The 16,635-nt window shown below is 36.6% G+C and overlaps 1 protein-coding gene across 6 annotated transcripts in view; it reads right to left on the reverse strand.

The window, feature by feature from the left end:
* The window catches only part of LOC138176002 (FERM domain-containing protein 4A), a 416,847-nt gene that overhangs the window by 125,103 nt on the left and 275,109 nt on the right, over positions 1-16,635 (reverse strand). For all 6 annotated transcript variants that reach the window (XM_069106685.1, XM_069106684.1, XM_069106682.1 and 3 more), the window contains exons 6-7: positions 9,084-9,140; positions 7,185-7,207 (exon numbers count right to left, since the gene is read on the reverse strand). In XM_069106685.1, coding sequence (XP_068962786.1) covers positions 7,185-7,207; positions 9,084-9,140 — 80 coding nt within the window. The remainder of the gene's footprint in view (positions 1-7,184; positions 7,208-9,083; positions 9,141-16,635) is intronic.

Genomic DNA, 16,635 nt, shown 5'->3' on the forward strand with positions numbered 1-16,635 from the left:
TAATGAAAGAGAGTGGCTGCCACATTAGTTTCCTTCTTTTGGTATTGTTTTTATACATTTAGAAGTACACACCCTATGAACACAGCCTACAATAAAACTCTTCCCTCCATTCTAAGGATGTGAAACTCTGTTGTTAAAAAATTTAAAACTATGTACAATGTTGCTCTATATATGAACCAAAGATTTCTATAGCAATGTAGGATGGTAACTTCCTTATTTACCATTTTGTTTCAAATTCTTGCAGATTCTGGATTCTGTTCCTCTGAAGAGGTCTTACCAGCCTACTAAGTTTCAATTGTTCCTAAATTATCTTCGACCTTCAAGGTCTTTGAAGTTATTTGCAAATTGTAGAGGGAAATATTCCTCCCCTCCAAGTTACCCAAAATAGGAATCAGATCAGTTCAAATTCTCCCCAAGTAATTTTCTTTGGGGTTGAGAATAGGTTTGGGATATTTCAGTTTTAAAAGGTTCTTTCTTCTCCTCTCTTTCCCCCCATTCTGCCATCAAATTTCCCAGCAAGCAAAAATCTAAACTTTCTAACAGCTAATGACAAGTTACTTCAGTTTCATACCCTTAACATCACTGTCTGGCTATTCTTACTAATCATCCCAGGGGTTCAGAAAATCTACTAACTTTCTACTAGCTCTGATAATAGTAATAGCTGTTGAATCTCATTGGGCCAATCTCACACACACACACACACACACACACACACACACAAACACACAAACACACACTCTCTCTTTCTCTCTCACAAGCAAAAAATCTCAAATGATCAAACGGTACAATTAATTATTTGAAATCGACTCAACTTAGAGATTGTGGGGAGAAGACATTTATATAAGTTCAAAATAATGACATTAGAAGGTAAGGCATCCTGTGAGCTGAAATGAACAGCTTATTTTAATACTGTCTGTTGGAGAGGCAGGAAAATAATTTCTATCATTTTGATTAATATAATAATCTGTATAAATGTTTTTATTACTGGGGGGAGGGCAAGTATTTCAGAAGAAAACTAGCTCTTTGTCCTTTGGTAGTAATTTTTGGTAATAGTTCACTTGTTACTATTTCTTTATCCTGTGAGCCTATTCAAAACACATTGTTTTGTATAACTGAGAAGACTAAAATAGTACTTTATAGATTTTGAAAACTCCAGTCAATACTGAAGTTACTTACAAATGCTCTTAAAAAGAATGGGATATATTTTAGAAAACGAAAAAAAATACTAATGCTATTTCTTTCTAGGCTGGTGACAACACAATCACATGATGTATTTGAGATAAAATATCAAAAGCTTTTCTTTTATATGGAACAAGAATGTAGTGTTTCTGGGTGTCAAGTACAGTTTTTCAGCTCATTTAAATGGACCAAGGCCCTACTCTGAAATACAGATGATAATTAATTTCCCTTTGCTAATGAAGACTACTGTGTAATATATTTTGTAGCAGGGGTGTGTGCTGGTAAATGTTTAACAACCAGCTCTCTGGGAAAAAAAGTAAGATTATGCTTTTAAGTGTAACATTTTATTGACATTTTCCCCACCACTTTCTTCAATCTGGACAATCAAGTCTAGTTTGTAATGTTCACCATTTCTAAAGTGTAAAAGCTCAAACTGGAATTTAACAATTGGGCCATCTTGAGCTAGTTCAAGATGTGTATTGCTTTATATCCAAAGCTGTGAATTATTAAAAAAAAAACATGAAAATCTCTAGAAGCTGCAGGGAGAATTTAGGGTTTTCAGTAAACGGCTCAATGACTGACATTTTAACCTGATTTCTGAGCTCTGATAATCGCTTTCTTGATCTGCTTAGTCTGGACTTAAGAACAGATGTCTTAAAAGCTGATCACAAGTCTTCAAACCCTACTTCTTTTCTTTTTTGTTTCTGTGGTTTGCTGAAATGTGATACTAACAGAGCCCAGGGTGCCCTTTCCCTCAGCATACAACTCGTGAGTGCAAGATCACCCATTTGCTGATGAACAACAGTCATCAATTCTGATATACAAATGAGAAAGTAAATGTGTGCCTATTAAGAAAAAAGACAAAGGAGAAAAAGGTACATGTGGATAGAGTCATTTTCCGAACCTTTACCTAAGCCTTTTAAATTTATCTGTCATATTTAAAACTAAGATGGTATTTAAGTCGGTGTAATTTTTTTTTTTACAGTGTTCTCATATTGTGGAATGGAAACTTCTTTTCTTCCTCTGATGACTTCCTTATCCTTCTTTCTCAATGATGAAAATTCAAATTAGAATTTATACTAACTGAAAAAAAAGGCAAGTTGACAAATTATAAGCAGAGAAATTTGCTAAACAAATATAGCCAAAAGGAAGAAACAACCTTGCTTTGAGATACTCATGAGGTTAAAAAATATGTTGAAATCTTGGTTCTTTGGAAAGATATTTCAGGCATGCATCTAGTTTATGACTTATCAGAGCTGTTATTAGGAAATTTAGAAGCAAGTGCAAATTCACTTTAGGTGGGAGGAAGGAGCAGATCCTTTGTCAACAGAGTTCCATTGTGATATAAGAAGGAGCTGTACATCCTCCATATTCTAGCTCCCCATTCCATCACAGCCCATGATTCCCTACTCCTTCCTTCCCCCCACAAATTTTCAACCTTAGAGAGGAGGCAGAGTGAGGCAGGCAGAGGGGCTTGTGCTAGGGGGTGAAAGTGGGCCCTGGTAATGGGAACCCATAGTGAAGAGATCCTCAGGTATGGTGGCCTGGGGCCACACACAGAAATGGGGCTAGCAGAGGACTGAAAACCATAAGAATGGACTGCCACAGGAACAAATATTCCCTCAATGCCAACTCTAGTTGTTGTTCTATGTCTCATATGAGCTAAACTCTATTGAAATTCATCATTCTTAAATAAGTAAACTAGTCCTAAAGTCATATATGTAATGCTTCAGATTTGTAAGTATCCCATGGAAACTCAGAGAGCTATATATTACTTTGATGGATCTATGATCTTACCAATACATCCCTCCAACAATATGGATTGCATGCCACCCATACTTTGTGCCCTATTGGAATCCACAAAATGTTACATGCTATAAAGGAAAGTCTCCCACTAGAAATTGGGTGGTCTTTTTTGAGGGGGGATTTATAGATCAGCAGGTATGAGAATGTGTATACAGGATGAGAATGTTTGGATTTTGTCACCATAAATCAGTAGGAGTGGAATGCCTTCTTCTTATAATCTTCCATTATCCTTTTCTGTAAGATTTTATAACCCAGACTATATCATATTCTAGAGTTTCCCTTTATTGCTATTACTTGGCTAGGAGATCAATAGTTTGTAGCTTAGGCAATTTCTGGACTAATTTGGTCGCATGGTTGAGGTGATTGTTTTACATTGGATAGGAAATGGTGATAGTCTTTACTGATAGCTGGTTTTTTTTATCCATTTCCTTATTTTTAATGTCAATAGTTTGTTTAAATAGACCAGGTTGATATTGCTTAAATTGTATATCATATGCGTATCTTCTTACTTTTATTCTTATGTCTAGCTTAGTATTTATGTGAATCTTTGTTCTAACAACAGAAAGCTGATTTAGAAATACCTTGCACATAGTAACCAGTTATTTCCTTTCTACTAGAATATCACAATTTCATTTTTTTGTGATTTTTTTTGGCATTCTCTTTTCTTGACTTCTTTTTAAAGAAAGTTTTGATATAAAGTCATCAGGCTTCCTTATAGTTTATAGCTTTTTGGCCCTCTTGTTTCTTGCCCCTGAAGCATATTTTCCAACATATATTCATTGTTTTCCCCTATCACCTTCCCCTATCATCATTTCACCAACATTCCCTATCACCTTTGCATTGATGTCACTTATTATAATTTAATTTGGGGAGGGGCACTTATCAGGTTTTTCATAGAATTTCTCTACGTCTTCATTTTCTGTTACTGAAGTTGGATATAATCAACAATTATCACTGAGGAGATAAATATACTTCCTAGAACAATGTAGAGCTGGCCTACACAATTTGCCACTCCACAGTCTCCTGTTTGTCATGTGACCTATCTGTGATCCGAAGAAGTTTACAAGGTGTTCAGGTCTGACATAGAGTCTTTTCTAGTAAATTACCAATTCAAGTCAATAAATAATACTTCAAGTCATGAAAGAGTTAATTTCCCTTGTGTTTAGATGTATATTAACCTGGGAGGCTATTTGACTTTATGATAAAAAAAGAGAGATATCTTATAACTTGTAATAGAAAGAACCTTTCATAAAGGTAATATAAAATTTTTTTAATGATATTTTTAAGTAAAATACTGTATTGACAGGGCATATCTCTTAGAAGAAAGTCATTCTGTTAAATACTTGCAGAAACAATTGTTGGTTTTCATTAAGTCTAATTTTAGACTCATTCAGAGGGTCATACACAAAATGAATTCTTAATGTAGATTCTAAGCAGTAATCATCACCACAGGGGAGGGAAAGGAGAGAGAGAGAGAGAGAGAGAGAGAGAGAGAGAGAGAGAGAGAGAGTTCTTAGATTATTTATAGAATATTAATTAATATTCTTATATTAGAACCGTGAAGAACCTAAGAGATTAGCTATTCAAACTTCCTTATTTTTCAAAGAAGGAAACTGAGGATCAGAGAGATTAAGTGGGTCAAGCTAAAGGTCATTTAGCGAGGTCACATAGCAAGTCAATGGCAGTGATGAAATTAGAGCTTGGGTCTCTTGAGTTGAGTCTTCCTAAAAGCAGGCATACCTTCATGAAGTATGAATTCAGTACATTATCGCTAAATTTAGGTGTTGACAAATTCAGTATTTTGTTGTTGTGGATAGTATAGTTGTACCTAGTTAGGGAGATTCAGAAGGTACGAATTTATGATTCCTTCTCTGAATTTATAGCTTCAAGTACTTAAAACACAAGATATTTCTAAGAATTCAGAATGTTTTTTTTTTGGGGGGGGGTGGCAGGAGGAAAAGAGGATGATAATCCAAGTCTTACTCCAGAAAGTGTAATTTATCAGAGAATTCAATAGAATGACTCACTTGCCTTCCAACCATGCTATGTGCTTGATGCCACCAGCTTTCTTGCATGAGAGGTCTTCCTATGTGACTCCCTCCCTTTCCTAACAGTCATTCCTCTTCCCAGGTAGTGACAGGGACAAACAAACTGCCCAGTGGCACTCTGACAAATGAGGCCAATCCCGGAGACTTGGGTTCCTCTGTAACAACCCTGCTAGCATTCTGTGTACTCATTAGGCAGCAATAAATTATTGCAGAGGCCAAATTCCTGCTTCCTTGATTCCAAAAGAATCTACAGGCCACACAGATCCAGGCTCTTCAAGGCAAGATTACATATTCATAAAGCACATTCCAGACTGTCAGGACATTTAAAAAAACTAAGTAATTTTAAAGAAATGGTTCAGAGCTGGGAAAAGAGGGGGAAAAAAGGGAAAATGGGAAACTAAGAACACCCTGATAAACCTGAGGTTAAATGTATTACAGACTGAAATTCACTGGAACAATAGTTTTCAAATTGTTTTGACAAGAACTCAGAGGCATCTCCAGGGACTCCTGGAAAAAGAGGGATGTCCTGGTAGATATGTCCAGCTTGTATGAGCCCCATCAGCTCACACCTACACCAAACCTAAGACACAAGAAACTAAGCAGAAAAGGCCCCACAATCTCAAAATAGCTGCTACAGGTCTCTATTTTAAAGAGCTTAGGCAAGAAATCCTGAAGGCTTCTCTTTCTTTTAATTGCTCTGGAGGCACCATAAAATGGTTGTGGCTTCAGTCTTGCATCTTGGACTGATTGTATATGTATTTTGATGAAAGACTGATTGATGGGGTCTCAGAAGAAACACAGGCAGGGAGAAGGAGAGAAAGCAGCTATGACCCCTATGAATCAGTCAACTCCTAAGCATTGCAAGAACTGAGAGACAACAAGGTTATGGGAGTTCAAAGATACTACCAAGTGAAATGGTGCATGCTGTTTGGGCTATTTGGTTGCAGTGGAAGCTACGAATGCCTGATGGACTGGGGGGGGGGGAGGAGGGAGAGTGATGGTGTGGTTTTTGTTCAAAGCTTTATTATGCTGAATATCCTATTTCTGTTCCTAAATCTTAAGTGTGGACATGTTGTTATTGTTGTTGCTGTTTAATAGATAATCAAGAAATTTTCTCTCTGGACCTTGGTTCTAAAGAATGAGTCCTATGGGCCTCAGAGGAATTTAATAAGCGGACTGAGAGGTTTAAAGCATATCTTTGAATAGCTAATCCCATTAAGAACATTTACAACATAACATCCAGGATAGGATGCAGTGATGTTGCTGAAAAACACTGGTAGGCAATTTCTTTTAGCCCCATTGACCAATGTACAGTACTTGATGAAACTGGCTTTATAATTAAAACTTGCAGCCTTGAAGATTTCCTGAAGTTACTAAGCAAATTTTACTAATGCATTGCATAAGTATTCAAATTATGAATATCATTAACAAATTTTTCAGAGTTATGACTGTGATTTGAATTGCAGGAGAGGAGAGGGAAGAAGAGAGATAGGCATATGGGTTTTTCCTTTTATCAGTGAGGTCTCCATTTGTAGCAGCAATTCTTTTGCAATCACCATCCATTTCTTAGTGGAGAGGAAATTCATTATAATATATTAATGGAGAGATAATAGTTGAGAGGGCCCAGAGTACTTGTAATCATATTTACTATAATATATTATTCAATCTATAATATTGCTTTCAGTTAGAGCAAAGTTATTCTTTTAAGTGGAGAAGATGGTTATTGGTTGTGTGTGTGTGTGTGTGTGTGTGTGTGTGTGTGTGTGTGTGTGTGTTTAAACCAAACTGAGAAAACAAGGCTTCGGGACTACCTTCTCCTGTACTGATATAAGGTATGATTTCCCATGTTTTCTCATATTACATAAAAATGTTTGGATCTGCCATGTAGTATAACATTGAATGACTTAAGCCAGGGCACTGGATGTTATGTCTCAAACTCTACCTCAAAGTCACAAATGATGATGCATGATGAAAGTGTAGAACTTTGATTACTCAACAAAAACTACAGATCTTCATGTGTCTTCATTCACAATTTATGGTAGCAAAAGCATCATTCTAAATATAAACACTAATATTATTATTGTATTATGGGAAAGGTCATAGGAGCAATGCTCAACAAAGAAGAAAGGAAAGGAGTTTTTGCAGACTTACCTGGAAAAATCTCCCTTTGCCTCCTGAAATAAAGAAAATATAAATATTAATATAACAACCTCATTGCTAGCTTCAAAACTCAAAACTCTCTCAGTTTCTGGTTTCTCCTTCAAACTAATTCTGAAATGTTAAGTATTTGTCAAAATATCTACTCCCCTATTTTATGAAGGTAAAGAATCATAAGCAAAGGTCAAGCATGGTTGGGCATAGCTATAATCTCATCTACTAGGAAGGCAGAGCCTGGCAGATCTCTTGTGCTCAGGAATTCAGAGTTGTAGTAGACTTTGCAGATCTAGTGCTCATTCTACATCTGGCATTGATATGGTTAGCTCCTGGAAAGGAGGTAGGGAGGGTCCATCAGATTGCCAGAGGAGCAAATTGGCCCAGGTCATTGCTTCTGAGCTGTATCAGTAATGGGACCGGTCTTATGGCTAGTCTCTGTCCTTATAGTCTAGGTAATATGGAGACTCAGTCTTTAGCAATAAGAATCACAAGCAAAGGGCAAAAGGGGCTGTTAATCATTTGGAAGGGACACACAACATTGAGCTAGAGAAGGCCATACATGGGAGAAAATGATAAGAGAATGTGCAACTTTATTCCATTTCTGTTCTAGACCTAATAATGCAGAGGTCTGTAGGGTCAAAGTGGCCCTGACAGGTCCGATTTCATTTAGATTTTTCCTAGATTAATGGTTGCTGGGGAGACTGGGCCAAATGCTAAGTCAAGGATGCATTTATGTTCAGGAGGAGAGTCACATTATCAGACCAGTTCAGACTGCTGACCCTGTTCTGCACTGGACCCAAATTGTTGTATTACTTGAGGACCATTTCTCCAAGTTTCCTCTGGGTAACAGGACCAGGGGATGGGCCAGGACCAGATCTATCTCTGTAGACAGGGCAAGAGCCACCCCTTCCTTTGTACCTCCACTATATACATTATATTTTGCCTTGTACCACAATTATCTGTGTACCTGAATTATCTCCCCTACTAGACTACAAGCTTCTTGTAGGGATTACCTCTTATTCATCTTTGCATTCTGTTTAGCAACTAGTTCAGGACTTTCTAGACATACATTAGGCACTTGATCAAAATCTGTTGTTTAAACGAATGAATTTGCTTTCCACTGTTACATCTAATGTGCAGTAATGCACATTACTTTTTGTCATATGCACATTCATTCCAGAAGGGATGAGATAATTCTCTGTTAGGTTTTATTGGTTTCTTAATTTGCTTGAGGGAGTAAATCCAGAGTAAAATAACTGAATTATATATATATATATATATGATACCCATTTTTCCTGACTCAGATTATGCACCGAGTTTTCCTTAATAAAGATCCGATCTCTAGGACTGGGTGAGTAGGGTTTAATTCACTTACTAGAAGCTCTGATGGATTCCATGTGCCTAATATCCCTTCCATAAATTAGGCTGGAAGCAGTTAAGGACACAATTAATCAGTGGTTGCAGTCATAGCATTCTGGCCATGTTTGCACGTGCATTTACTAATTACTCAAATTCCTCATTGTGGTTTTTTCCCCCCTCTAATGCCATTGGCAGCATTATTATTTTTAGTTTGGGTTTTCATGATGAGCTGCCTATTTGGGATACTTATTTACCCTAAGAGCTGGTAGGTAATTATGGCAATGTGATTTTTAATTAATATATGATGACCCTCCTACTCTCCTTCCTGTGTGTATATGGATATGTGTGTGTGTGTGTGTGTGTGTGTGTGTGTTGTGACTCAGAAAATCACTTCGCTAAAGGAGAAGCCAGGCAGGCCCACACCATTAAATCCTTCTTTGGGCAACTCCCCAATAAGTCTATCAAGGTCTTAACCATATTCCCTGATTATCTAATTAACACATAGTCCTAGAATATAGAAATGAGGTTATTTCTTACCTGTAAAATATAGGAAGCTAATTCAAATACCACTTCACTGTCAACCTCAATAAGTTCCTATAAAGAAAGAGAAACATAAAAAGAAGATAAAACTGGGTTATTTTTTCTGTGAAGGTGTCTCTACAACCTCCAATACTTTCATAGCACATCTATTTTATGAGGCAACCTTAATTCAATTATTTCAACAACTAAACTAAATTAAAACAAAACAAAACAACAACCAATTTTATATAGAACTACCACATTTAGACTTATACCTCAGCCTGAGGACCTAGAGCGGAAGTACAAAAAGTAATGAAGAAATTCCATTTGGGAAGAATAGTTGGATTGAATCAAATACACAGAGAAGTGATTTCATGTTAGAGAAAACAATATTTTAAATGTATCCATCTATCAATTTACAAAGGGAAATATTTGTTTAGGGAAAAAACCCCATGGATTGGAGAACTGTTAAAAACTGAGAGACTATCAATAACTACTGATCAAAATCCCTACTTTCTTTATTGCCATGAAATCTTTGAAAACTTTTTTTATTGATTTATAAATATAAGAGCAGGGGCAGTTAGTGCTATAGTGGATAGAGAGTTGGATCTGTAGTCAGAAAGACTCATCTTCATGAGTTCAAATCTGGCCTCAGACACTTGCTAGTTATGTGAACCTGGCCAAGTCACTTAACCCTGTTTGCCTCAGTTTCCTCATCTGTAAAATGAGTTGGAGAAGGAAATGGCAAACCACTCCAGTCTTTTTTATCAAGAAAAGCCCAAATGAGGTCGCAAAAAGTCAAATGTGACTAAGAAACAAAATATGAGAGGACCTTAAAAAAAGTATATTTCTTATAAACAGTTGAGCAAAAACACCTAAAAGACATTAATTATGTCCAATACCAATGCCAATCTCAAGTTTTCAGTTTACTACTTAAGAAAAAAAGTCATGGGCTTTAACTTTACTAATTTGGTAAAATTTCATCTCCTATATTTGAACTGTTTTGTCCCCTAACACTTTTCCTTTACATCCTTTTAATGATTGCATATATGGTTGTTTTATCACTGCTTTTTTCATTTTGCATTAATTCATGTGTCTTCCCACATATCTATTAATTTTTCCTAAGTATCATTCCTTAGAGCTTCATAATATTCTGCTACATTCATATACCATTATTTCTTTAGCAATTCCTAAATCATTGGGCACAGTGTGTTTCCAGATTCATATTATCACAAATAGCATTTTAATGAATATTTTTGTCCATATGATTCATCTCTTTCTTTCATTAATCTCCTTGGGGTATAAAACCAGTAGTAGAATCAATAGGTCAAAGAATATGAATAAATTTAAATTTTTTCTTGTATAATTGTAAACTCCTTCCACATCAGTTGGCCAGTTCATAATCCCACTAAAAGTGAATTTGCATATCTATCTTCTCAAAGCCACGATAAGATTAGGTTTTTCCCCCAATATTTTATCATCTTTGCCAATGATTTGGGGATTTTTTTGGTGGGGAGGTTAAGCAACATCTTAGAGTTATTTTTATTTGAACTTCTCTTAGTGATTTTGAACTTTTTATATATAGTTGCTGACAGCTCATGCTTCTTTTGAAAAGTTTACTCATATCCTTTAACCATTTATTGCAGAATGGGTCTTCAACTTAGAGATTTGTGCCAATTTTCTAAAGATTTAGTATGCCAGGCTTTATTCAGAGATGTTAAATGATTTTTTCAATCTAATTCTTTTCTTCTTATTTTAATTGCATTGAATTTATTTGTGAAAACTTTTTTTTTACTTTATGTGATTATCTATATACTTTGTCTTTTAATATCCTCTGTCTCTTGCCTTATTAAGAATTCTTCCCATAGCCAAAGTTGTTAGAGATAAAACATTCTATTCTCCCCTAGCATTTTTATATGCAAGTCTTTTAAGTCATTCAATTTTATTATGTTATATTTTGGTCTAAACCCATTTCCCATCAAATTGCTATCTAAGTTTCCTTGTAGTTCTTGTTAAATAGAAGCCCTCCCCTAGCACTTTGACATACCAAACACTCAGCTGTTGTATCCATTTACTTGTAGATTTTGACTACGTTGTCTGGTCCACAAATCTACTTTTCTATTTTTTTTTTAATCCATTAACTGATGCTTTGATAATGGATGCTTTGTAATATAATTTGAGATTCATTACTTCCTATTTTATGTTATTTCTCTTGAAATTCTTCATCTTTTATTCCCCACAATGAATTATGGCTAATTTCTAATTTCCCAAAATTTCAGCCCCTTCCCCCTACCTTCTTCCTATTCAATTCTGGGCCCAGTTCATTGACCATCTACAGTGTCTATTCAAGATACATCTTCTGAGAGACCCACTACCTATCATGGTCTTAGCAGGAATCAGTTTTCATCTAATTAGCACCATGTCATCTACAAAAAGGAACATTTAAAAGACTTCAGCATCTATAAAGAATATCTCTTAGATTTTAATTCTAACCTAGGTACTCTATGACAACAGCAAACACTTTGTGTGAACATGTCTCCTAGTTTTGTGTCTCATTTGATACTGACACATGTCATCTACAAAAGGAACATTTAAAGGACTTCAGCATCTATAAAGAATATCTTTTAGATTTTAACTCTAATCTAAGTACTCTTTATGACAACAGCAAACAGTTTGTGTGAACATGTCTCCTAGTTTTGTGTCTCATTTGATACTGACAATCAGAGGAATGTTGAATATAGTTATCTTTGTCTTTGTGCCCATTCTGGAATCTCATGATTTTAACAGATGAATGGAAAACAACTTCTTAGAGAAGATTCTTTAAGGTAGCATTTTATTCTACCAAATAAAATGTTTGTTTTTAAAAACAGTCAGGCAAAAGAAGCACAATAGACTCTCATATTCTCTGAGATGCACTCTGTTATAGAATACCATTTGACAATGACTTTTCTTTTCTTATCAAAAATTGCTTTTAATGTCCCCAAACTTCTTGCTAAGACACCAATAATATTCAGCAGCCACATGGCTATGAATCATGTACTCTCAACATTTATGAAGAATTAAAGCTGTAGGTCATCCAAGGGGCACTGGAGAGATGCATGATGGGGATAAATAGGCTGGAGTACATTAAAGAAATCAAAGTGATATATGATTAAAAAGGGAGGCAAGCTGGTAACATAGCAAGAGAGAGGGACAGTGGAAAGACAGCTTATATGTTCCACTGTAACCCACTTTATGTCAAATCTAGAAGAATGCCCCAGAACACTAGACATCCCATTTATGGAGGATTCTGGGGGAATGTGGACAAGAAGAATAAAGAATGATAAGTGAACTGAACTGTTGGAGGGAAAACACATATGGATGAGATACAGATTCACTGAAATATTGGCAATTTGATGATATGGCATAAAATCTGTGGGTTTCCTTGGGTAGTACTGTCATTTTTATAATATTGGCATGGCCCACACATGAACATTAAATGTTTTTGATTAATTAGGTTTTCATTTATAAAATTTATTTTGTAATTGTTTTTGATGTAATTCCCTGGTTATTTTTCTGGGTTTTAAAAAATTAGCAATGAAGAAATGCTGATCAAACAAGAACCTTACCTCATATTTTATGAAAAAAATTTAGGCCAAATGCAGTCAGTTTCCTCTTTTTCCCTTCTCCATATTTCACAACCACTTGATGTCATCCCTCACTCCTCCCACTGTCTTTTCTTTTGCTGTAGTCTCTGATGAAGAGGTTACCCCTTTCCAAACCAAAGCCAACCCTTCTCCATGTACCAGCCCCCTTGTCCTTGTCTAGCTTATTGCTCCCACAATCATCTTCTCTTCTGTCTCTTAATCTTCAATCTCTTCCTATCTTACTTGTTTATCAGTTACTGCCTACAAACATGTCCAAATGTCTGACATCCTTAAAAAAAAGCTCTCACTAGATTCTCAAGACAGTATCCTATATCTCTTCTCTCTAACTCCAGGAAAATATTTTATTACACCCTGCTTTCATGTGATATAGTGGAAAGTCTCAGGAGTTAGATGTTCAGGGTTCAAATTCTGCCTGTGAGATCTGGGGCAAGTCATTTAACCTGTCTAAGTCTCAATTTCTTCCTGGGTAAAATGAGGTTTTGACCTTTGACAATCTTTCTAGCTCTAGATCCTTTACTTTTTTGATTCTCACCTCATCAGCAAGCTGAAAACCTTACCCCAAAGTTACTGGTGATCTCTGTATTGCTAAACCTAATGCGCTTTTCCTCATTTCTACTTTTTCTTGATCTTTCTGCAGCATTGGTCACTGAGGACCACCATTTCCTCCTAGAAGCCCCTTTTCCTTCCATCAGTGTTTTCAGGAAACTTCATTTTTAGTTCTTTTCCTGTCTTCTTGACCCTTCCTTCTTTTTCTCCTTTGAAGAATCAATAACCATCTCCTGGCTTCTAGCTGTGGGTGTCCCCCAAGGTTCTCACTTGAACCCTTTTCTTTTCTTTCTCTACACTTTCTCACTCAGGGACATCATCATTTTATATGGGTTTGGTTCACATATCTCTACAAATGACTCACAGATCTACACATCCAGCCTTCTTTTTCCTGACATCTCATCCTGAATCACAAAATTGCCTGTTAGATATACTGAACTGGCTGGCTTGTAGACATCTCAATTTCCCCCCAACCTTCCCCAACTCTTCACAACTTCTCTTTTCTTGTTGAGGACACTACCATCCTTCCAGTCACCCAGTTTTGCAACCTTGGGGTCATTTTTGGCTACTGTTCTCCTAACCACATATGTACAGTTGCCAAATTCTGTCTCTACCTCCATAACATCTATTGCATTTATCTCAACTGACCTCTTCCCTCCACCCATCTAGTCACTGCTCCCTTACAGTTCAAGCCCCTATCATTTCTCAACTGTTGCAATGGTCTACCTGGACTCAGGGTCTCATTTCTCTCCCGACTCTTCTCTACCCTCCAAATAACTGCCAAAACACTTTTACTGACCATGTCATTTTCTTACTCAATAAACCTGTGGCTCCCTATCAGTTCTCGGATTGGCTACAAGCTCCTATATTTGGCATGCAAAGGTCTTTACAATCTGGTCCTTGCCTAGTGTGTGGGAAGGTGGTGGAACAGCCAATCCTTCCAGCCTTGTTACACTTTACTTACACTTCCACATTCTGGGATCCAGTTCAATTAGTCTTCTTGCTGTGATTCATATGTGATGCTCTATATTCCATTGTCTTGCCTTCATTCTTGTTAGCTCCCATTCCTAGGATTCACTCCCTCCATATCTCCACCTCCTAAAATCCTGAACTTCCTTTAAGGGTCACCTTCTACAGAAGCCCCTTCTCATCCCTCCAGCTGCCAGTGCTTCCTCTACCCCACAATTAGCTTGTGTGTGCCTTGTAAACATTTTGTATACATCTACAAATGTATGCTTTGGTCTCCTTTGACATAATGTAAGCTGTGTGAGAGCAGGGACTCCACTTTTGTTTTTGCATAATACTCAGTGCCTAGCATGGTATCTGGAAAATAGTGGGCACATCAAAGCTTGAATTTGTATTCGGATACTTTAGGGGGATGATTTTCCAATAATTAAGCTGCCATCTTATCTACAGATAGGAATGATTTTGCCTCCTCTTTGCCCATACTTAGGATTTATGCTAATTGTTCCCTATTGTTGAACTCTCCTTGTAATGGGACCAGTAATCCCATGGTAATCTGACCCAGTATGGCAGGGTGGTCCCAGCACCATGGCATCATTGCAGCCTAGATTTAGAGCTGATAGGGAGCTCAGAGGTCATCTAATCCATCCCTTATTCTCCAGTGATGAAGTGACATGCTCTATTTGAGGATATTTTATATTCTTCCTAAGAGCCCTTGTATTTAAACCTGAGTGTGGAAACAGACTGAGATTCTGAACCAATGCTGTTATCCTGAGTTGTTAACTTTCATTTACAAGTGATTTGACATAATGTTTTCTCTGGAATTTGATCTCACAATCACAATTATTGAGGAAATTTAGGGATATGTATTGGACCTGTATTTCCTTGGTACAGGGAACTCCCAGTTGAGGAAATCCCTCTAGCAGCCTGAAGTTTAGGCAGAAGCTCTGTCTTAGAGACTTGCCTAGAGCAGAGAAATCAAACTCAGAGCTCACTGGGCCACTAAAACTGCCTTCTCCAGAATCAGATTAAAATGTAATAAGAAAATGTTTAACAAAATAAAATAAAAACATAATGCAACTTAGATAATGTTAATTTGTGATTTTCTGGATCTACATACCACCAGCAGGTATCCATTTCTATTTGAATTTGACACCATTGACTCAGAACATTAAAAAGGAAAGTTATTTGTCTAGAGTCATACGAATAATATGTATCAAAGATGGAACTAGAATCAAGGTCTTCCTGGCTTCTACAAAGGCTATCCATTACTCTATTGCTTCTCTTGATGAAACATACCATAATAATAATAATAATAACTTCTATTTATGCAGTGCTTTGAGTTTTATAGAAGCATTTCTCTCACAATAACCCTCTGAATCAGGCAACATGAAAGCATTTTGTTGTTGTTCAGTCATTTTCAATTGTGCCTGACTCTACATGACCCCATTTGACATTTTCTTAGCAAAGATACTGGAGTGGTTTGTCATTTCCTTTTCTAGATGAGGAAACTGAGGCAAACATGGGTTAAGTGACTTGCCCAAGGTCACACAGCTAGTAAGTGTCTGAAGCCAGATTTGAACTCAGGAATGTAAATCTTCCTGACTTCAGGTTCAGCACTCTATCCTGCTGTGACACCAAGCTGCCTGATGTAAGCATTATTATCCCTAATATGTAGACAAATGAACTGGAACTCAGAGAAATTAAGTGACTTGTCCACATGGCACAGTTCTGACTCAAACCTAAATCTATTGGCTCCTGGGTGTAGTCTTTTGTCTCCACTGTTTTGTCAATGTATTGATGAACCTGGCATAATCTGAAATCTAGTTTAGGAATTATCTTGTTTGCACATTTCTGTTAATTTGTGAACTAGAATGACAGAGTCAGCAGCATGAGTTGGCAGGTTAAAAATGCTCAAGTGATAATTGGCTAAATAAATAGAGGCCTGGTACACATGATGAGAAATTCAATAGTCCCATTGTGTTTTGTCTTGATCAGACCACATCTGATATATATATATATATATATATCAGATTATTAGTACTCAATTATTTATTATAGTACTCAATTCTGAGTGTCATTTTAGGAAGGATGTTGACAAGCAAAAATGCATTTAGAGAAACTGACCAGGATGGTGAGGGTTTTGGAAATCATGCCAAACACATATTGGTGAAGGACTTGAGTATATTTGGCCTGAAGAAGGATAGAATGTGATTGCTACTTTCAATTATTTGAAAGGCCATCAGGTGGAAAAGGGACTGAATATGTTCTGTTTGACCCCAAAGGGAAGAAACAAAGCCAAGCAATCAATGGGTGGAAGACTGCTGGGAAGAAGATTTAGGCTTGATCTAAGGAAAAATTTCCTAAAAGAACTCTCCCAAAGGGGAACTAACTACTTCTCAGTAGGTATTGAT

This window comes from Petaurus breviceps, unplaced genomic scaffold (genome assembly GCF_028583685.1).
Source record: "Petaurus breviceps papuanus isolate PSGF00001 unplaced genomic scaffold, PetGlider_PUasm1.0 80, whole genome shotgun sequence".
NCBI lineage: Eukaryota > Metazoa > Chordata > Mammalia > Diprotodontia > Petauridae > Petaurus > Petaurus breviceps.